Here is a 23,680-nt window from a genome sequence, read left to right on the forward strand (position 1 = left end):
CGCTGAAAACCTTTGTGTAACGTTCTTGTGCCCGTGGCTGGAAAGACCTGTCTGTATTTTTCCATTGTTTGTGTTAAGAGAGATTAAAAATTAATGAGAAAACGCTTTCAAGTGGGAAGGTTGACAAAATGGTAACCTGATACAGAACCCTTCGTCTCAAATTTGCCGAGCGAAACTGAAATCGGGGCATTCCTGGCTGCCAGTCATTGCCACCCGTTGGCCATTAAAGGTGAGATGCCCTGGCTTTGGTGATCCCTGACCAACCCCTCATTCCACTGTCGCAATTCTGCGCCTCAGGAGAGAGGCCAGCGTATGGAGACACCACGAGACATCGCTGAGGCACACAACAGGCACGCCTTTCGCTTTCCTACAGAGGCTTTGAGGTTTTCACCAGGGATTTCATGTCCCTCAAGACCTGAGACCTTGCCTGACTGTCACTGTCATGTGTTCTCATCCTGTTTCCCTACTTTGCAAATTGGGAATAGGAGGAATAAACTTTCCACATCTCATGTGATCAATACAATAAAATATCAGCCTCAGTTCTCGGTATCACCCCTGGTGCTGGCATTAGTTACCACTTTTCTTGGAGCACACCGTGCAGAGAAGCCAAGGGTGGGACACTGATCTGCCTCGACTTACCTTCTGCATGAGGTTACCCTCCAGGGACGAACAGAGATATTTCGTTGCAGAGCTTGCTCTAAATTGAACTGCAAAGAAAAGAAAACAATGAGATGGGACAAAACAAGCAAAATATGTGGGGGGGACCTCCAGGCAGCTGCAGAAGCTTTGCTGGGGTTCAGAAACTCCAGCGCTTTCTGTTCACCTGGTTTGCACTAACAAGGAGGTTTTAAAAAGCAGGAGGGGAAGCTTATGACAAACGGGGCTTTTTGGAGCTAGCTCACGAGAGGTTACACAAATTTCCCTGCGAGCGCAATCAGAGTAACTTCAGACGGTGCTTGTGTAAGAGGAGGAGGTTCAGTGCCTCTTTAAAACTCGAGTGTGGCTGCTTAGTCAGTACCAGCTCCCCTCCCTCCCCCCCGTCCTTCCACCGCTGGGTAAGTTTTGTTGCAATATGGGTGTGACTTTTGATGGAGCTCCCCCTCCCAGTTATGTCATTACTTCAGTTCCTTTGAATCAGAATAAAAAGTGCAGCAAACTTCAGACTCATTGACTGCGGGCTGCACAGGCGCCGGGGCTGCTCTGCTTCCCGCGGCTCGCCGGGATCTCTGGGGTGTGCCAAGCCGTTCCGAGGAAACAATGGCCAACTTCTCCTTGTGGGCAACTTTTGGATTATGTTTGCTGAAGCTTTGTCTGTCAGAAACACGTAAGTTTTTTTGGTTTTTTTTATGAATGAAAACACGATCACCAATAAGTTTAGGTTCAGACAGCAAGAGCTCTTCTGCTAGAGAGCTAACAGCTTTCTGGTGTCTGTTTTTATTTAAAGATAAACTCTTTATTTAAAGATAAACTTGCTATTTAAAGATAAACTCACTATTTAAAGATAGACTCTTTATTTAAAGATAACTCTTTGTAGGAGTTATGGGAGATGCTTTGGAGCTGTAACCTTGGCTGCCTGGTCTGTATGGTGATGGAAAGCTGCGCATTGCTTGGAAGGAGGAATTCCAGAGCTATAAAAAAAACGTGAGCTGTAGATCATTAAAGTTTAAACTCAGAACAGCAGTACTTTGGGGAATTCAGAATAGCTCTGGTAAAGCTCGCTTCGACAATGTGGCTGCTGTTACACACTCAGTTTGCTCTCCCAGCTCTAGCTAAAAGGTGGGGGGGGTGATGGACACCCCCCCCCCAACGCCCCCGCACACAACAACTGCATTCTTGAGTTTACACGGGCTGACCCAGCAGCTAACAACGTCCTGCATTTGAACAGAAGCAGAGCTGCAGTGGTCTGTGACTGCAGTTTGGAGAGCTGCTGTGCCAAGCGTGCTTCTCGCTGACTGACTTCCCAAGGGTTCTTCGGGACTGGCTGAAGAGGTTTTGGAACAAACAGGGCTAGAAGCGACCACAGCATTCAGCTGTTTGTTCATTAACTTTCTGCAGCTTGGTTATCTTTTTCAAGTATTTGTATTTAAAAACGAAACGTTAACGCAGAGGGAAAAATACAATTGTATGTCCAAAAATGACAAAATGCCTTTGAAATTTCGCATGGGGCAGGCTCAGCCCTGTTTGGGGGAAATGGCCATGCTTTGAACAGACTCTCCCTGTCACAGCAGCTGCCTCCAGGCGTTTTGTGGTCAGGGATAACAATTACGCTGCTACATTATTTTTCTACTCATTGGTTCCAGGAGCCTAAAAAATACATTTTTCATGGCCATTGTCACCCAAGGGTTGTGTGTCTGTGTATAGTAAATATCTTTCTCATTTGTGTGAGCAGCTATAGTTATTCTGTAATGGTTGCAGCGCTGCGGGGCTGCGAATGGGTGTGTCGGAGCGAACAGTTCCCAGCGCATCTGTGAGAGCTGAAGTACCCCCAGTGCTTCTCATTCCAAAATTGTCCATCCTAAAATCAGGTGTATGGATAAAGCCCTTAGAGGAAGGGCAGGGGTACTCTCGGCCAATGAAGTGTGTCTGAGATGTGTTTAAAACCTTGGCTCTGTGTAAGCCTGTGTCTGTATGAGGATGATAATTATTTGGTTACTGCCTGCTCAACTAATTTCTCCTTTTATGAGCTGCCAGGAGCGTCCTAAAGAAGCGGGGTCTGTGCTGGCTCTGGGAGTAATGCACTTTTCCACATAGCAGAAACCCCCATCGTCCTCAGCATAGTTACAAAAAAGTGTGTCAAGCCTCACACATGCCCCGCGGGGAGGTTTCTTTAATGGCTTAGCAAGGTATTAGACTATAGCTACGATATATTTGAGTTGGTATGTGGTGCATTCCAGCGTGACTTTGTAGGCAGTAATGACTTCAAACCAGTGCTCGGTGTGGGATTTATTTTGTGTTTTTAAACCAGCGTGACTTTGCTGTGTGTTATAGAATACTAAAGGGAAGATGAGCTAGAGAGCAGCTGAAAAACTTATTCATCCAGAGTTCTGTGCTGTGGCGACCATGCTGTCACTGACATGTGAGCGAGGTGTACTCGTGGCATTGGCGTGACTTTTGTTGTCTAGAGAGTCCAGATCCAGGAGGATAGTGATGCTGACCTCTCAGTTAATGATGCTTCTGGGGGAGGTTTCCCCCCGTGAGCATTATGTTTTTCTAAAAATATTTATCTCAAAGTTTTCCTTGATTAACACAAAGCAAATCCTGGAATTTTGACCCCCAACTGGAAGAAGCTGGAGTGGAAGTAGTAGTAAAGATGAAGGGACGAGAGGGAGAATGAGTGCACCAGTGAGAGGGAGGAAGCAAGGCTCAGAGGCAGGGCTACTATGGCCATCAGTCACAAAGCAAGGGACCTGCCTGCCTCTTGGCGTATAGACCTATCGTGTGAATTTGTAGATACAGGAGTTTGAAGAAGCTCTTTGTGCTAGTTTATTTTCACATAGTCCTTACAGTGCGTATCCTGGCTGTTTTCCAAAGCTGCAAAGTAACCAGACTTCATTAAAGTTCACTTGAACTTCCATCACCGTTTAATGGACAGGTTATATACCTGCCCTTCAAATACTCTCACACACAGAGCCAACAAACCATGGCAGGAGGATTGTCTTGCAGCCTTTGTTGTTTGTTGATTCTCTAGTTACCACAATGCAGAACCATTACTTTGAAAAAAGGAAGTCAGAGCAAGGTTTAATGAGGAAAGATAGAATACAATTGAGGAAGAAGTTTTTCAGCTAAATGCTTTTAAAACCACTGGTAGCTCTAGCCAAGGTTAAATGAATTGTTCCCCCCTACCTGGTGTGTCTTTCTTTTTGGATCATTTCCCATGACATTTATAGGCCAGGAATTGAGGATGGTATTAATATTGCAGTTATTCTTCTAGCACCTAAACGTAGGAGGTTCTACTGTGGCAAGAGTGAGCCAGCAGGACGAGATGTCCTCAGATGCTGATAGACAGGTTTAAACAGCAGAGAGAATCATGAGCTCGTTACTGCTGAAATACTGGTAGAAAAGATGGGTTCTCAAGTATTTCATGAAAGGGAAAAAAAATGTTTTTATTGAAGGTCAACTGTCATTTCAAATGAAAGAACATATGGAAGAGAGCAGGAAAATAAACTCAGGAAAAATGTAGATCTCAAAGGGATGTTTGGTTGTATGGCAAGTATTATGGTGGGTTGCAAGAAGCAACAAAAACTAGTTGTACACGCGGCGTGAGGTCTTGAAGTATTGTAGTTAGAGGAGAAATCTGAAATGTATCCAGGCGAGAACCTAATATAAACCTCTGCAGATATTTCCGCTAATAAAAAGAACAGCAGCAATCAAGTTAATGTATAATAGGAGTGGAGCCTTTGTGAAAAGTTGGCAAAAGTAAAAGCTGCGTTGGTGCCATGGCAGAGGAAAAAGCTCTGGTGAGCTCTGGGGGATGTGGGTTAATTAAAAAGCGAAGGGTGAACAAGGCAAGATGGCAATGTTCTTGCCAGAGAAGAGATGGCATTCGGGGGAGTGGCAGTAATTAGGTTTGAAAATAGGTTGCTAAGAGATACTGATTTTAAGGACAGACTAGATAAACATCTGTAAAGGGAAGTTTGGGCATTGGTGATTGTCTACTAAGTAGGAAGATGGAGTAGAAGACCTCTGGTACTCTGTTTCTTCTTCGATAAAAGGATAATTTTAGTTCTGAATGTAGTGGACTAGTCATGGAATATATTGCAGAGAAGCAGGGGAAAAGTGAAAGCATCTTAAATAACGAGAGGATAAATTAGACCAAGACCCTAAAAGATTTTCCGGAATTCCAGAAGTGCTGTGAGAAGGCTTCTCCATTTGCTTTCTGGTCATAAGTTTTGAAAATACCATCAAGATAGAAGAGATAATTCTCAATTTTGTATGACACATATTCTGTTATTTACGAGACATTCATTTATTTATGTTAAAAAGAGAGCCCTATGCACGAGAAAGGGAAGGTGTTCAGCCAAACCCTGCCCTAAAATTGCCTTTTCCGGGACCAGGGCTAAATGAACTTAGTTACCTCTGAACTGTAACTTTACTGAGAGCCTAATCATGAAAAAACCACGACCCACGATGGTACTCTTGCCTGCTTTGAAAACAGTACAACATTGCAGTGGAACAATCCACGGGGTTTGAAACACATGATGCTTTAGCATCAGCTGGTAACTGAGAGCACACTTCATCAAATTCCATATTTTAGCACTAAATTTAATTCTTAGACTTAGTTCAAGCTTCCAGTTGAAGGCCAGCAAAGCGAGAGGAGCAAGACAGAGATTGGGTTTCTCACCAACACGTGTCTGGTACATACATTATGGATGCTACCAAGTAAGATCCACACCCGCAGTCTCTTTTGTTTTTGCCTTTACCAGTAAGGGTTTCTTTGTGATATAGCTGGTGGTTTGGGCCATTCTCGGTGGGTTACCGACAGCTGTAGGGGTGAAGCCAGTTGTGGTGTAGCTGTCAGTCATTTTCCAGACTAGACCAGAAGTTCATCAGCTGTTACCATGCAGTTGTCTCTCCCTCCCAGGGAGGCAATAACCATCTCAGAGCCATCAGACGCTGTGATTATCAGTGACCATTATGGCTGCTGCTCCTACTGGTGGCAGAGAGGGTTGAGGCAGTCCTGAGCATTTATCAGCTTCCTCCCTGCAGTGGCATCAGCAGTAAGATCGGTAGCAGCTGGCTGTGATTTTTCTCCCTCGCCGCGGCTGCCAAGCAGACCCCACCCCGGAGACGACGGAGCAGCTCGTGGTGTGAAGGAGTGTGCAGGCAGCAATGTGAAATGAGGGGGTTTTCCTCGGAGAGCCTTTTCAGTCAAACTGAAAGTTCAGCTAATTGCGATCTAAAGTTCAAAGCTCCGTGACTTGTTTCCTGCCTAACGAAACCTGCAGTCGTTTTTGGAGTCTGCCTACGATTAAGAACATAATTGAACTGTCTTTTGTACCCGCTGGCTTTGGGACTTTCCAGTTCCTCTGCGTGACAACACTGGCTGCATTATACAATGCAGCAATCTTATTTCAGTACAACCTTCAACCCTCACACTGTGAAAAGGAAAAAAAAAAAGGAAAATGACGACAGGGAGGAGTTGAAGAATAATCTACAATTTTATCAACTGCTAACACGGAAGCTCAAGCAACCAAGATAGTTCCAAGTAAAAATCGCAAAGACCTGAATTTTCCTTAGGTTAGCGGTTTGAAAAATACATTGCTTCACTTTTCTCTTGCCTTCTATTGATGGCTGAGCCAGGCTCAGTAGCTGGAAGCTCTAAGAGACTGCGTTGTGTCTTCTCAAAAAAAAAAAAAAAAAAATCAACCGACCAAAAGAAAACCCCAAAACCAAAATCCCACAAATAGAAGAGTTCTAACAGTTTTAATGTACTGACTGCCACTAAAAGCTCCTTGGTCTCCAGTCATGAAATCAGTTTTCAAGGGTAAAGACTTCCAGAAAAAAATTCAGACACGCAGCAGCTGTGGTAAAACTTCCGTCTCTGTTCCTGCTAATGATACTGTTCCAAAAGCACTGTGAGAGGGTTCTAAAAGAGGTTGCCAGGCTACAGGCTGACAGCTGCCTAGACAGGGGCTTTAGCCAGCCAGCATCAGCTGCACAGTGGATGTCTGTTTTGCTCCGTACCTGCTTTCGTAAATAAGGAGCTGCCCTGGCAGAGCGTGTAATAGTGAAAAGCTCTGCCGTGATGTAGCTGTTGTTGATTACAGACGTCTCACAGTGGCAGCATGTTAGCAAAACAGGTTCTCAGAAGTATACTTCCCTAGGGGGCTTTTTTATTGTTATTTTTGTTAATGGATAGATGTCGGGAAAGCAGCGGGGTGTGGCGTGTGTGGGTAGATGTAATGAATAGTTCCTTGCAGCATTCCCATACTGAAGTGAGAGGTTAACTGGAGCTCAGCCTATGGGCCACGGCCACCCAGGACCCTGTGGGCAGATGTGCGTGAGCTCCATCCAGGCAGCGAGAAGGCTGCTAGCCAAATCGGAGTCTAAAAGTCAGGCACCGACCGTAAGCTGGCAGCCTCTCTGAGAGAACTTATCTCGCCACCCTTTATCAGCAAGGGATTGGTATCACGCTTGACAGAGCAACGTGACTGCAGCCGTCTTCAGAGAGCGGGCAAAGCCCACGTGCTCACTCAAGGCGAGCTGGCGGCTGCTCTTTCTACAGCAGTAGTTCAACAGTGCCGTAGGGGTGCTTGTGATGGTAGTAATTAGGTGTTTACCTACTCTTTGCCGTCGGCCGGTGCACACCTTATCGGGAAGATGGAGTATCCCTATCGCAGCATGAGGAGAGGAAGGCAGTGATAGAGGACGTCACTGCTAGGGACAGACAGGTCTCCCCAGCTCCATCACACTGCGCTGGGTGAAGCTTCTGCACAAGGAATGGTTAACTGGGCAGGTTCAACGGAAAGAAGTATTTGCCAATTATAAAGAAACATGATTCATTAGTAATGAAGACGCGGAGGGTGAGGCTCAAGCTCATCTTAATGTTTTGCTTTCACTGGCTTTCCTATTCTTCCTCCTCCTCCTCAGTAGTTAGGTGCCCTTCATTAATTTACATGGCCTTTCCCTTTTCCATCATTCACTCTGGCATGTCAGCATAGAAAAAAACCCAAATCTCTTTTGCTCATGAGTCTTCATCTATATAAATATAGGTTTTCATTCCCTGTTCCTATATATTGCTTCTGTATAAAGTCCACATATAGAACATTTAGAACATGGAAGTGAAATAACATGTATTCTGTTCAAATCCGTTTCTTCAGTGCCAGTGCTGGAAAAATCAGCTAAAACTTCTCTTTGTTGCTGTGCAGTTTTATCCTGTTTTCTCGTTGCGTGCTGTCTGTATGCACACTGAGGGCTGGCAGCTCTTTTCAGTCCAGTAGCACTGGGTTCCTCTTAGACAGGGGTAGGTTAGGTTAGACAGCCATGCAAAGCATAGTTTTCTTAAAAAGTTCTTATTCAAGACTAGTCTATTTATGATCAGGGATGTTTGACGCTGTTTAGCAAATGAGGACTGACGTAAATCTTTCATCCTGCTGTCAACCTTAATACTTCTTCAGGTTCCAGATCTTTAAAATTGATTTAATTATTACGTGAAGAATGAGGTCTTAAATGCAGGCAACTTTCTTTCCTGTTTGAAGCAATACTTCCTAGTGATAACTATCAGCTGTCTTCTTGAGCTCTTGTGCATAAAGGCTCGATACTCCGGGAAAGGCAAGTGCAGAGAGACATAAAATGAGCCAGCAGTCTGAGGAGGAGCCAAGAACAGACCCGCTGACTCTAACCTGATGGTGGGCCACCCAGTGACAACGCCAGAAGTTTGAGTGCCACTGTGCAACCACTCTGCGTGTGTAGGTGGTACCCAACTATATCTTCTAAATGTCCACATCTTCTTCTGAACAACGTTCAGAAGTATCTCACACCTATTTGCTGTTTTCCCCACTAATCCATCCCTGTCTCTCTGGGATATCTGGCCAAAGCAGTCCCATAAATCTGATGGGCTCGTCAGCCTGTGTCTGTGATTGAAGGTTATATCCATTTGATCCAGTAAAACTGCTTAGTCATGCTCAGGCGAAATGAGATATAAAGACCAAGCTCTTCTTCCAGGCAACAGGCCTCAGAGAAGGCTTAAATGTCTAGAAAATTCTCTTTTTTTTTTTTTTTAATACTATTTTCTTTTCATTTCAGTCTACCGTGCTGGCAAGTCTGACTTACTGTCATAAAGTTCAGCATCAGGCTAATGGGGCAGGAGCACCCAGTGGCTTTGGCAGATTGGTAGTAACAAAATACCACTCTTCCCTTGCACTGGCAAGAGTGACTTTGCCTTCTTGGGAGGAGTGATTACTCTTCTAGCCCACAAAATAAAAATACTTCTCTTGAAATCTCATACTGAGCTCTAAACTCAAACTCTTCTTTTCCAGAAGGTAACAAAATCATTTTATAGCCTGCAGAGAGCAGATACTGGTGGTTCCAGTTCACCACCGCATGGGCACAGCTAAGATCCGAGGTGTCCAGTTCACAGTTCTTGTACCAAAAGCAGCAACAGGCAGACGATGTGAGCATGTGAAACACCTTCCCAGTGTGAAACACCGCCTGGAGAGAACTTTCTTTCCTGCTTTTGTGGCTTGCCTCAAACGCTGGACCCATTTTCTTTACTGTTGGGTAAAAAGTTGCAGAGCTGTTCTCAGCATGTGTGTGATGATTTTTGTGTTTCCCGGCATTTCTATTAGCTCAGTCCTCTTCGTTCTTTTTCTTACGGCTGTATTTCCTGGCTGCTCGTTGGGTGGGAAAAGATCACAGTAGTTTTGCTTTATTTTGTCAACATCTCCTCGACCTGCCAAGTCTCGCACATTATCCAGTAGTGATACAGTTCGTGTCCACGCTGAACGGAGCACAGCATTAGCTGGCTTTTAACACGATGAGGCAGAGACGATCTCAGAGCATCGTGGACGGGTAAGACCAGCACAGTTACTCGCTCTTTTCAGACCATCTGTAAAGTCCCCGACAGCATTTTCTCTCTGTGGGTTCATGTGGATTAAAGCCCAATTGTCCAGTTTTCCAGGAGGAGGCATATCCTGTGGCTTGGAGATCATCAAGACCAGTGAGTGAATCCAAATTTGGTTTCTGTTAATGCTTTGCTGGTAGTGTGTTTTTTTCTGGGCAGTTGATATAACAAGTAGTGTGTGTTGCTTTCTGGAGATGGAGATCCTTTTTCTTCTTTTGTATTTCCTAACAACTCCTATTATTTATGTGCGTGCCGACGGGGGCCAGCCCTATTGTAAATTAGTGACATTATTAACATATATAACACACAGAACAATGCAAGACTGGTGAAAAGTTGCAACAGTGCCCTGAAAGATCAGTGGAATTTCTATGCAAAATGTTTCATTAGCAACTGAATGAATCCTTTAATTAATTTCATTTGCTGAGCGCAGGAGGCAAAGTTCAAAAACCTCTCTCTGCTTGCTTAGGTCACCCTTCAAAGTAAAACAGAGGTGATGTTATTTTCTTCAATGGCTTCTATGTTGTCACAGTCCCCTTTAAAACATACAGCACAGCCACAGCACTGCAAGGCCTGGCCCAGCAAGGGTTCTATCCATGAATAACCTGCAAGAGTGTTAACAGAGAACAGCCGCCTGATGATGCTCATCTTCAAAGCTCAAGGTGGCCACTAGCAACAAAATGCAGTGGTGTCTCCTCAACATGTCCTCCAGCACCTTAGACATTTGGACTTTTCAGTATCAACGTATGTCTAAGATGTATTCCTTCCACTTGCCGTCCACTGGATTCTTCCGAGTGCTGTAGAAGAAGAACTGGAATTCTTCTTGAAAGAGATCTGATGTCTTACACTTTCTCAGTGCACTTCAGAAGTCAGGTGGTGTCTCCGATGAAATTTTGTTCTGTGAGGTGTTGCTTTTTCCTGCGTGACATGGAGCTCACATAAATAGGAGGTGAGCTGGTCTGGAGGGGTTACTGTCGTATCTGGTGTGTTTCATCAACACGTTCAGCGCGGCTGAGATCAGGCTGAATGTGGTTAATTTACCATGGAATTGAAAATTTCAAGTCTAGATATCGTGTTACTCAACAAAGATGATCCCAGCTAGTGAGAAAGAAGGGAGCTGATAGCAGACAACAGGAACAAGGGGGTCTTGTAGCCCTTTGGGAGTCAGTGATTTTGTTGTTGTTCACTAGAAAAAATACCTTGTGCAAACTCTTCTACTGGTGCAGAAGTGAACAAGTGTGCCGAGGACCGGAGCATTCTCTGCAAAGCCGTTATCTTAAAACCAGGGAACTCTGTTCTCTTACTAACTGTTTGGTCATCCGTCACTGAGCCTGACTCTGCGATCCTTACTTCAGCTGGCCAATCCATGTGAGAAGATGCACTTTATGAGTAAGAGCTCAATATTTTCCCACTTTTCGAAACACCCTTACAACCCAGTGTTTGCAGACCTGCTGTGAATTTATTAACAGTATCAGTCAAATATTTTATCTGGCTTTATTACTCATACTCACAGTGCTCAGGTCCTGCCACTTTCTCCACACCAGTCGCAGTTGTATTGCTGTTGACTCACAGCAATGGCAAGGCAACGAATTAGCACCTTTTTTCCACCCCTGACATTATACAAATACATCCACCGTGACAGTCATAGCAACGTGGCCAAGTCCTAAATGTAAGTCTGTCTTTTGCTTTTTAACTCACTGGTTTGGTATCTTGAATTGGTTGCTGTGTTGGAAGATATCCCGGTATCTCCCATCCCTCCAGAGCAAATAGCTTTGAGAGTCAGCTGCATTAGCAGTGTTTCAGGAATTGATAGAGTAAGGTGTGTCTCAGACGCGCTTTCAGACTGTTCAGTAAAGACAAATGGGATCCAGACACACTGACTGGTAGCGGATCATCTGGAAGAGTGGTTCCACACTGTGTCACAGCTACTTCTGCTGTCCCACAGAGAGATGTTGGCTTTGGTTAAAGAGCTTCCCACTTGTACTTTTTGCAAGGACTTGTTAAGATCTTCTGATTCTGGAGTCCTGTACTGGCTTGCCTCCCCTTGCAGCTGTGACACAGGCTCGCTGGCCTCAGTTAATCTCTTGTAGTGTACACAGCTTGCTGTTCAATACCATCACGTGGCAAGAAAGGGTCACACAAGACCAGGTTTTTTTGCTTTGCCTAGTGTACTTGATAGACGACTCAATGAATTTTGTGTCAAGAATGTGATTTCCTTGGGTGGGTGGTGTGTGTGAATGTTGTGGTGCTTTATTAATAATAAGTTACTGCCCATCTAGCATTTGCTATTTACTAAGTTGGCTTATTCCCAGTTCGCTATTTGACTTGACTTGAGTGACTCTGACTTCATGACGCTTTCCAGTGCCGTGAAACTTGCAGTACCTGAGCTGAGGTCTCTCACTGTATCATTTGCCATTCAAACATTGATTTAATTCTGCATCCTTTTGTAAAATCCAGCTATATCTCATTAAAATTCAGATTACTAGAATCAACAAGCATCACCACAAAATCACTGGCTTCCCAATTATTCCAGCACTTTTGGGAAACAATGCCGCTTTGCGAGTTGAGGATAGCTGCATACAATAGGAAAAATAATAGGAAAAAGTATATTAATCCCAGGGCATGTCATTATTCTCACCACGCTTGAGATAGCAATAGCATTGTGTGCATGCTAATGGTAATCACAAACACACCTTTTTTACTAAACAAATGAAAAAAGATTCAAAACTAAGACTCTAATAATTATCAAAGACATTTAACTGACCATCTAGCTGCACCTTAGGAAGGTTTCTTGCTAGTCAGTACCTTCAGTGTACACCTCAAGATCCTTTAACCGTGGTGTATAGTTGGATAGAGTGACACAGAGTCCAGAAAATGGAGACGTTTTGCCTCCAGAAGTTCCAGCAGAAGATGCCTGCTGGCTGAGGCATCCGGGTTACAGGCTGTGGGATCCCTGTCCTTTATTAGGGAAAAAACAGAGTAGTGGGAGAATGGTAGCGGATGTGACAGTGTTCTGTTCCAGCAGCGGCAGCCTGCGCTGATTCAAGGTAGCGTAAGACCTTTCCCATTGGTCTCTAAAGATTCTGGATGAGATTTAAGTCAGTTGTGTTAATCGTTACATGTTTTTTACAAAGTGATGCTTTCCGAAGGCAGCTTTTGTTTGAACCACATTACTCCAGATCCCAAGCCAAGTCTTTTTTGCCAATGAAAATCCAAAGTTATGGGGGTTTTTCACTCTTTGTTTGTCCTAATATTTCCAGAGTAAAATTCCAAGGTCTTCAGCAAGTAAGAATTAAATGTGCATTTCACAAGGGTTGTTTTCTTTTCAGTAGTGCTTCCCAATGCTCTAAGAGCACATGGTTGCCATCCCTTTGAGAACGTACGTACGGCTGGGTGTTTCTTGGTGTATTATGCAGAGACCAACCCTCTCTCCGGCTCTGAAGCTGTGGTAGCTTGTACACACAGCTGGATATGCCACTTCCATCTTTAATTATTGCCTGCGAATTAAACTCTCCAGACTTCTGCCATGCGCTGTTCTTCAGAGAATGCTTTCTTCCAAGATTGTTTCTTTTCTTCCTCTCTCATATCCAGCATTTTTTTTCTGATCTCTTCAAATCACATCATTTGTAAAGTCTTGTGGATAACAGTGAGACCTTTGGAATGACTTCCAACCCAAACATTTTGTGATTCTGTGGTATTATACCTTGTTCTCCTTTTTTTTTTGTGAAAATCACAAATATTCAGAATCAGTGTTTTATCTGTGTTTAAATCTGCAAAGTTACGTACGAAGGTTACAGCTGTGTTTTTAATCTGAGAAATCTGAATTGAGAATGAGTCGTTAAATCACGTGTTACATTGGAGGTTTCAGATCTCCAGTTTGATTTCAGCAGGCCAAGTACACCAGGTCACCGGACAATATTTTAATTGATGTGCTATTACAAACTCTGATCTCTGAGTTAAGTATTTAATATTGTGCTCTTCTCTAAGGTAACTCCTTGAATTTGCACAAGCAACTTCTACAAGAATGTTGGGTTTCATCTTAATTTTACCAGACATTTGAAAAAAAATGGAGAGGCGTTGTGAAAGAAACTGGGAGCGAGTTCATCTGCGTTGTGGGGAAGCTGAGCTTGGAGAAAGCGCTGCTGTGTCTTCTGCCCGGGCAGTCCTCTGCTGCCGTTGTCTGTTACTGGGGAGTCTGCCGGCTCGGTTGTCTTTGACATGTCTAGCGTTGTGAGGCGTATTCTGAGCAGCCTTCTTCCTTTCAGCGCGACTGCCAGACTGATGGTATCTTTCTTTTAACTGGCTGGCGCTCAGCGCTTTTAAAAAGATTCTTGGGGCTCCTTCATCCGGTGTTTTCTTGCAAGGTGGCCTTGTTATAGATGTTCTACTTCTTATTGAATGCCTTTTTTCCTCTTTTTCGGTTTTGATCATTGCTTTCTAGTTTAGAAATTGTCTACCAGAAAATAAAAATTTTTTAAAAAAACAATATCATGTGAAAAATAGTTTCAATCGCACCTTGTATTATTATTGAGTAGCATACTGCAAATCATTACAATTCAAAATCTGTCCTTTAATTGGACTTGTTAATCACAGGTCTGATTTTGTATTAATTTCTTACCTAAATAACCACAGAATTTGAATCAGACTTCCTGCGACTTGCCAAAGCTTAGGTGGAGGCTCAATGTAAAAGCTGTAAGCACACAATAAAACAACAACGCAGTAGTTCTCCGCTCTTACAGAACTCTTTATCAGTCAATCTAAAACTGCTTTGTAAAGGAGGTTGGCTGCAAACAGCAATAAAAAAGAGATGAATTGGTTTATCCAGGTGGTATCAGTGGGTAAATGACAGTTCAGGGAATAGGCACGAGGCCCTCTGAGCTCCAGGCTGGGGATCCATGTGCTGAGCAACTCTGTGTCTCACCTGCTTTTATCCCAAATGACTAAATGATTTGATTTTAGTCAAACAATGAAAATCAGCTCTTATTCCCCAGCTTTGTTTCGTGTGTTTCTTCACCTGGATTGCATGGACCTGAGCCCAACTGATTCGCTCCACAGCCCCTGGGATTACTCAGCCTTTGGGGTTAGACTACTCATTGCACAGCCTGAAGCCTTCCTGGTATCGACGTGGATGATCATGTTTTCATCATCTCGAGGGGGGCATATCTGATAAGTTCTAATTCCAGAACTATGACTTCACTGCCTGCAGTTTTCCCACTGAGGTGCTGCCCAGCTGTGCCATGTTCTGGTGGAGCCTGAAAACTTCCAATTCACTGTTGGGTGAAACTATTATAAAAAGAGAAAGATTCTTGTCAGCAGCAAGGAAGTTTATCGTAAGTGATGACACTGAATAGCCCCACTCAGGATGTTTACCAGAGCAACGGTTGCCAAGCAGATAAAGCATGTTTGGAAGATGCATTAGCCGACTTTCTTCTTCCCGCAGCAACTGCTGAGGGATGAAACATATTTCTTGTACTCACTTGCATTTTGAGTGACTCTATGAATGGCTGAGGTGTTAATAGTGCCACCCCCACGCCCACCTTTTTTAATTAGTAGCCAGGAAAGCTGTCAGATTAAGAGACTGAAGATTATTGCCCATTGGTAAACAGATACAGACACAATGACTTTGTTGGCCAGTAGCAGATTCATTAAGTATAATTTAGACGAAAGTCAACAGCTTGAGCGTTGTTGCACATCCCTTTTCCAGCTGAAGGAGCGCAGAAATGTAAGGGATACTTAGTAACGTTTGGTGGAGAAAGGAGATCCTCCAGCTGCCGTATATCCCACCCTGGCTACTGACTACATTCCCAGCCACATCCGTCCTCCCCGTTCCAGAGGTCCTCTTGGATCATGGGGCTATGCCATGACTTTTTATGTATTTCACAGCACACAGGAGGGTGAGGAAGCTGCTATCCGATTTGCCTTTTCAGCCCAAATTACTAGGCACCCAGATACAGCTGGGTGGTAGGAACACTTGGGCACAACTTCAAAGAAAGGTCTGATGATGTTAGTTAGACCTTTGGATCTAGGGAGAGACATCTTCACTTTCTTGTCACCCAACTGCTAAGAAGATGTTGTCTCTCTCTACAGCAGGTACTCCTTGCAACCTGCAGTTAAATTCCTTCTAAAGTGTTTTCCTAGACTATCCTTAAAAAGCCAAATGTGCAGAGAACTTCTTTTCCCCTGAATATCAGCAATCTGTTGGGGATATAACTGTGAATTTTTCCCTCCCATGAAAATTTTCAAGACTTAGAACATTTTCCAATGCCAAACCGAAACAAAAACATGAAATTTTAAAAAATTGCACAGGGAAATTTTGGACTGGGTTCCTTTAAGCACCTACTTGTATTGCAACCATGTTAACATTTAAACTTAATTTTCTTAAATAGTTTTATTTTGTGCAAACTAAGTAATTAAGTTTCACAATTAATGGCAGTTTCAAACTGAAAGACAAAATGCTTGTTTTGCTTTATTTAAGCATCCACAAGGGAGACTCTGAAAACTAAAAAATGTGGTTCATTCTCACCAGATCTGGACACGTATTTCCTATAAATCATTTTTGGTTTCATAGCTTGGCAGCACCTCAAGGAAAGTATTTCATCTGACAACTCCCAAAAATCTGCCACTCTTTGGAGAAGCCTCGCTTACGGTGTAAGTGGCTTGTTTCTCTGCTTCCTGTGGAGAATGATGTCTAGCAGAGCAAGAATATCCGAACTGGGAGAACAGAAAAGCGTCACCCAGCCACACTGAGTGACTACCCATGTTGCTTGATCCTCGGTGCGTTTTTGCTGTGCTGGTAGAGGAGTGCAGTCTCACAGGCACATGCTTGCTGAACTCGTGGGTCCTGTGGAATTTGACTTCTGAATCTTGATCAGCGTGTAATCATCCCAGTTTAGAGTCTGATTTTCCCAGCACAATTTTCCTTTCCCCATCAAGCCCTGAGGGACTCAGGGCTAGGTGTGTTCTAATGATGTTGACACGTGTCTATTAGTGACTGCGGCTGGGATTAATGAATCATTTTGCATAACCTAGCAAACAGCTATCCAGTGGTTTTCATCACTACTGACCTGGGCTTTAGTCCAACTTCTGACATAAAGTTGGAAGCCTCTGTATCCTATTACAGTTGTCTGGGCTGCGAGTTGCTTTAGTGAATGGTTTCTCTAATAGCTGCTCCAGAAATGGTGGAATACTCAGCAAATAATAATGCCATCCAGGCCCGTGTGTGGCGTAGTGTGTAAGCTAATCGCTGAACAGTGTTTTGTACATCCGGATGGCAAAAGGGTGATAACTGGGCTGTCTCAGTGCATCTGTTGACAAAATGTCTTGGATCCTGAAGTGTTTCATGAATCCATCCATATGAAATTTTGTATTCAGAGGGCTTTTCCTCTAGTCGGGAATAAAATACGTGTTCTTATTAAGCCGTGAAGAAGTTTTCCTGAGAAATGTTTAAAAAACTGAACATCAGCTGGAGATAGGTGTGAACTGAGAGCCGAGATCTGAACTGCCCAGACCTCCTCAGATCTCAGGACTCATGGGATCCACTTTCTAGATTTGCCTGCAGAGAAACAGTAGGTACTAGGAGTCTCCTGTAAATATAAGTTAATCTCTTCTAAATATGCCGCTTTTCTCTGCCCCATTACTAGCACGTGTTAATGCAGGTGCTGATATTCAAAATGTAGATATCAGTGCTAAGCTAATGGTTGTCCTGATCAAAAGTGTCACTACAAGATTAAATACAGATTATAAGGAAACATTTACCCATGTGTAGCGGTCTAGAGCTTGAAATCTGTTTAATAAAATTGAACAAAGCTCTCACAATAAACTTAAAAACTAAGTTCTATTAAGGCAAACAGAGAATGAAAACTATCTGCACAGTCAAACTCGTGGTTCTGTCCCTGTTTTCAGCCCTGATTTATCACGTCCTGGTAACCTATCAATCATCTCGAACCACAAACCGAAAAGGAAAATCCCCTTCAGAACATCACGCTAACATTTCCCCGTTGCCATGAAACACAGCCTGTGGTTTTACCAAGAAGTGTGTTAACAACCTGGTGTCTAAGTCTTCTGCTACAGGTTTTCGTTTAAGGGCAGCAGAGGTTTTGCACATCGTCCATTTTAGGTACTCTGTTGTATCTCTGCAATTCTTAAAATAATATTTTTTTGAGAATGAAACCTCTAGATGTTGTCTGGAACACAATGAGAAGCAGGGAGCAGTGCGTGAAACATCCACAAACTGGATCAAAAGTGTCTATGGAAAATCGACTCCAATGGGGAGAGTTTGCATGAGTCAGTGTTACTCATTATGCGTTAAGGGTTGCAGAACCAGGGTGGAAATGGAGATTGCACCTGGCTTCTTTCTGTGACAGCTTCTAACAAGCCTCCGGTATTAATAATCAGGGTGTAACTCACACTTTCATGAAAGGACAATGCGCTTTAGTCTGTGCCAACCAATTCTATCACACCAGTGGGCCCCAGCTAGCAAATACGTGTGGAACTGGAGTTTGTGATTTTGGCTGAAAAAATTGAGCCTGGTTTAGCCACATGAGTGGCAGAGATGGGCTTGCACACAGCTGCTTGAGACAGAGCACCAGACACTCCAGGAAGGACAGGGAGAAATGACCTGTGTGAAAGTTAACGTTCCCCGTGCTTATAAAACTCAGCCCAGGCTTAGGGGCATTCCGTGGCTTTGGGTTGAGTCACCCCGGTCTCATGGTCTGGTCGAGAGTCAGGGTGATGACAACTCAGGCATGTCTAGGACTTTTTGCCTTTGTGAAGAGCTGTTACGAAACAATTTTGTCTTTCAGCTGTAGCGCATCATGTGTTTGTCAGGGAAAGCTCATGACCCATCAGTCCCCTTCCGAAGGGGAGGTCTGGGTGCTGAAACTTCAAAAGGATTGAAGGGATCAGATAGAGTTTGGCACACAGTTTGAGTTTTGCATGGCCTTGTCTCTTGAAACAAAGAAAAAAATCCATCTTTTGCCTAACCGTGTTAAATCCAGCTAAGTCACGCCAACACAGGATTAATGGGTTTGACCCTCCTGCACTATGGGAAAAGGGGAAATATGTCTTTAGATTTGGATTGGGCAATCCAAATTTTGGGTTCGTCCTTATCTCAAAATTAATCTATAAGCCTCAGCGTGGAAAAAAAAGAATTTAAAGTATTAGTTTAGTTTAGACCCAGTCTTTTTTTTTCGTAAGTTTTGTATTGATATGACTAGAAATATTTCATTAATTCAATTAAAGGTCCCCATTGACTGGATGTTAGAATATAAGACCATAAAGTAAAATCTCTGGGTTCCCTGACAGGTCTGGGCATTATGCTCTGCAGCTGTATTTTGCCATTGTGAAAACGTGGTAATTACTGTCTTCACAGAGGAGATGCTGGGTTTATGCATTTTGCTTAGACTGTGAAATGTTTAAGTACCGCTGTGGTCCTTTTTGCACGCTCTCTGCTTCACCAATGGAGTATCTATACTGCAGCGATGTCACAAACATCTTTAATAGTAGGTGTTGAAGATCACATCGGGATGGAAACAAAGCACGCTGTCTCAACACTTAGGGCAAAGTGCCAACTAATTGGGTTGCCACATTTTTGCCTGGGGTTTTCTGGACACCCACCTGATCTCCCACACTGTGTGCGCGAGGCTTCCTGAGAGCTTTGGCTCTTCGGTGTGTGCGTGCGGTGCAGCCGGTCAGCACGTGTTCCGTAAGCCTGATACTTCCCAGAAGTGTCCTGGTGTGCGTGTTGCAGAGCCAGGCTGAGCATCTGCATGGAGAACGTACATGTGCGTAACTGTAGCCCACAGGGAGTTCCATTAAGCCTATTTGTGGAAATAAGCCTATTTATTTCCAGCAGTTGGAGGTTAAGGAATTGGCTGCTTAATAGGTGGGATTCTGACTACGACCTCTGGCTGGTAATGGAGCATGTATTGTGGTGTTTTAAAACCATGAGTGGGCTGAGCTTTGGTGACAGCTGACTCAAATTCACTCTAAGCGAAAGTGAGCTTGACTCAATATTGCAGTGACTCTGCGATGAGCTGCGAGAGTCAAATGCATCCCAAAGCACTGGATGTGGTAACTGCTTTCATAGCGAAAGGTGTTTAGGAATTAGTCTGAAGTTATTGGAAGAGATATTGATGATCCAAACAAATCTAGTTCCAAAATCATTAAGCTTGTTAGCTGTAAATAATCAAATAAATGTTGTTGTCTGATCCCCAAATTTAATATGAAGTCTTGGGCTTCACAGAGGATGTTTAACTGTTATCAATTTTAGGCCTGCCTTGTTCTACAGGGAAGAAGGAATCAAGAAGGGAAAACTTAAGAGAAGCCTTTTTCCTGTTCAAGTCATTTATGTTTAACACAGCTGCTGACTGGGCAACTTCCAAAATAGTGTCAGGCTTCAAACGTGGATCATTTGGGGCTAAAGTAGAAATCACTCACGTGGTACCTGTGAGAGCAGCTCCATCCCATAGCGGTTGGGGGCCACATCCTTTGGCGTAGAGTATCTATCTGTTGTGTTGTCGTAAGAAAGTGTCCATTGGGATCTGCAGCCTGAACACCTCTTGACGATGTTTGTGACACTGCATCACGTGCTGACGGCTTTGGAGTGTGGGGTGCTGCTCAGGGAGGGCTGTGGCTGCAGAAGGTCTCTAGCCCATCAGCTCTCCCCGGGACCAGTGCTGTGCACGTCTGCACCTGGCACTTGGGGAAGCACTGCGACTGTTTCAGCATCACATGTGGGAATTTGCTGAGGCTGTCGTTCTATGTTAACCCACCAGCTTCTCCTCAAACTGTGAAACTCAGCCCTGTTGCAAGACATTAAGTCCTCCAGGAAATAAAAATGCATTTGTTAGTGTCTTCTTCCACAGAAGTTCCTCATTCTTGCCTTCAAAACCTCTCATGACATGGCTGGCATCAGAGAAATTTTAATAGAACTGTTTTTCCTGGAAGAAAACAGCTGTGTCAAAATAAAGGCATTTTGAGAAAACTCATTAGTCTTGCATAAATTTTACGAAACTAGAAATTATGTCCTTGTGGCATTTTATTATAATACATGATAATCAAAATATTAAGAGCTGTAATCATCAAGATCGTTAAACAGCTATGCAATGTATATCAATTTTGTCTGCTTTAAATGTTTTTCCCAGCTTAAATAACGGGGGGCAGGTGGGTGGAGAGATATTTTTGACATTCTTTTGGCAGAAAGGCAATCCTAACAATCATATGTTAGGATTAATTCTGTTGCCTGTGGTAAACTTTTGAGCTCCTTTGAACAAGCAGTCATCGATTATTTTGGAGTCCTACCTATGCTGGCAGTAGTGGGTGTCCTCTCATACACCATCCAGCCTGGATATAATCTGGTATTTTATCTCCTCAGTTGTTTCCTGGTACCTGTGGAAAGGAACTTTCCTCGCAGTTTACTCTGAGGGGATACCCTCTAGATAGAATAACCTCGCTTTACCAGTGAACAAAAGCAATGAAGGAAAAGAGTGCACACCTTGATTACCATCACTTGCTTTCACATCTCTGCTAGGGAGGAAAATAGACCGTCAGGCAAAAGCGACTTTAGGAAAGTTGCTTGTTATTCACACAGAATGTGTCTATGTAAATGTGCTGAGTTGCATTTCAGGTCTTTTAGGAAAACAGTTATTATGTGGCACCTTTTATTTCAATTACATGGTACTTCTTCTAATTATAATATCTAATAATAGATGCTGGTCAATAGATGGGCCAGACTCTTCTCAGTGGTGCCCAGTGACAGGAAAAGGGGTGACGGAAACAAACTGGAACGTGGGAAGTTCCAACTGAACACGAGGAGAAACTTCTTGACTCTGAGGGTGGCAGAGCCCTGGCCCAGGCTGTGGAGTCTCTTTCTCTCTCCAAACCCGCCTGGACGCCATCCTGGGCACCCTGCTCTGGGTGACCCTGCTCTAGCAGGGTTGGACTAGGTGATCTCCAGCGGTCCCTTCCAACCCCACCAGTCTGTGGTTCTGTGATTTAATATTTGGAAAAGACTGGCTTATTTTTCCCTTTCTTGCACGTGGAACTCCCAGTAAAATCAGGATTCCAGTGCTCCTCTCCTCACTGGGAAGAGCAGGCTCCCCACTGAAGTGTGCTTTGCAGTTGTCAGTCTAGGCTGGAGTCGCAACCACTTCTTTTTCTTGGGGGAAAGGTGAGGCAGAAGCAAAGTTGGTTCACACTGCTTTGAAGCACCCTGATCTTTCTCCATTTTCTCCATGCACGTGATTATTCGCACTATTATTGTTATTATTAACTCTTTCTTAGCTGTTCCTGTTAAAAAAGATGATAAACAAATGTTTGTTTTTCCTCTCACTTAGTCACAGACCTTCCTTGGCTTATACCATTTTCCCACTGTACCTGTCCCATTGTGTAGGTGGTATTTTGCCAGCACAAGGTGAACAAAGTGTGACCTCCTCAGAGCCTCGAGCCCTAATGCCTTTTGTTCAGGTGAGGTGCTCCCCTCCTGTCGGCTTTGCATGTGCTGCTTGTTCAGGGCTCCCAGGCTGAAGGCTGGAAAACAAATTGCAAACATAACTATGGCACCTACATTTTCTTTTTTATTTTATCCATTATTTTTGCCTCATGCTGCTTGCCACTGGAAGTTCCTTCCATGTTCAAACCTTCACAGTATTATTAAATTAAAATCCATCTAAGACATCCTTTAACATTCAGTAAGGTTACTGCAGTGCACGCGGACACCCTGGCATGGGCTGGCAGCAAGATGTTGGTGTGTGAGCATGACCTCAGCAAGAGGAAACCTTTCGAAATGGAGGGAAATACTGACCAGATGAATGACCAGGGAGCAGGAAGTTAACTCACATGAACTCTTACATAACGCGTGTTTGACGCTTCTCTGTTTGCCCCAGCAGGCTGAGCAAGAAGAGCTTTAAGCTTATCTTTTCAGGGAGTATTTAACAGCATAATGTTGTCCTCGTTCGGGGTATCTGTGCAGCTCACTTAGGTTTTGTTTCAGGTGGATCATGCAACATCAAACCAACGCAAGGTGTCTGCTTTTGTCTAGCTAATGACAGGAACACGTTGCTTGAACTAGTTCTGAAGCTGGGGATTGACATATATGTTCATTTAAAAGGATTTGCTGTGATGGGATGACATGAGATATTTAAAGAACCTTATGATTACAAAGGCTCTGGTTATACACTGTTTCATCGCTAGAAAATTCTATTACGAATGAAAGATTTTGTTTTCAAATACATCTGAATATTCAGCTAGTTTTGCAGTAATGGGGCTTCCAAGACTTTCACCGTGTGTTTACATCTGTGCGTTGTTGTTAATGGTATGTTAGAAGTGCTCGATTCCTCGCAAAAACCTGCGGTGTGATTTGTTTAGGGGGAGCTAAAGATTTGGTTTGTGCCTCAGCCCAAAGAAGGAAATATGAAGAAGGTGACTGAAAGTTCTAGTGCTCTTAGTCCAACAAATTGTAAATCCTTCTTTTCTTTTCTCTCCATAACAGAATTCAATGTAAGCTGCAGATATGGAGGAGTTTTTCACGTTGAGAAAAACGGTCGCTACAGTCTCACCCGGTCTGAAGCAGTCGACCTCTGCAGAGCTCTCAACAGTACCTTGGCAACCCTAGAGCAGTTGGAGAGCGCTCACAAACTTGGATTTGAAACCTGCAGGTAAAGAAATTCTTGAAAAAATACTAACTCGTGACAAGTGCACCCATCCATGCCCTAGTGTGATAATAGCTGTTAATTAGATGGCCGTATCAGTCCTCAAGTAAGTTACATTCTGTGACAGACAAATCTTTGTGCATGTGCGTGTTTGCTCCGGGGCCGGTAATAAGTCCTTGAGTGCATGTACATCTACCAATTATCCTTAAAAAACTGTAGCCTCTTACAGATGAAACCTAAAGATAACAAAAGATTGGCACTATACCAAGCTAATTAGGAAGCTGTTCGGATTGTACTGTATCACTAATTGATAAGTATGAGAAAAGTATTTATGATTTTTGAGGTCAAATAGTGAAGGTGATATCTACAGCGCAGGGAACTCTGCTCTGTCAAGAAAGAGTAAAAAGCAGCAAGTGGTGCTATGAGGGGTGAACTCTTGACATCCCAGTGAAAAAATGGCCACAGCATTCCT

The 23,680-nt window shown here is 43.6% G+C and overlaps 1 protein-coding gene across 1 annotated transcript in view; it reads left to right on the top strand.

Moving 5' to 3' along the window:
• Positions 1-1,257: 1,257 nt before the first annotated feature.
• The window catches only part of LOC104499642 (CD44 antigen-like), a gene marked incomplete at its 3' end in the record, with an annotated part of 28,824 nt that continues 6,401 nt past the window's right edge, over positions 1,258-23,680 (top strand). Inside the window, exons 1-2 of the mRNA XM_010143173.1 lie at positions 1,258-1,324; positions 23,049-23,214. Of these exons, the coding sequence (XP_010141475.1) occupies positions 1,258-1,324; positions 23,049-23,214 (233 nt within the window). The remainder of the gene's footprint in view (positions 1,325-23,048; positions 23,215-23,680) is intronic.

Source organism: Buceros rhinoceros, unplaced genomic scaffold (genome assembly GCF_000710305.1).
Source record: "Buceros rhinoceros silvestris isolate BGI_N320 unplaced genomic scaffold, ASM71030v1 scaffold7389, whole genome shotgun sequence".
Lineage (NCBI taxonomy): Eukaryota > Metazoa > Chordata > Aves > Bucerotiformes > Bucerotidae > Buceros > Buceros rhinoceros.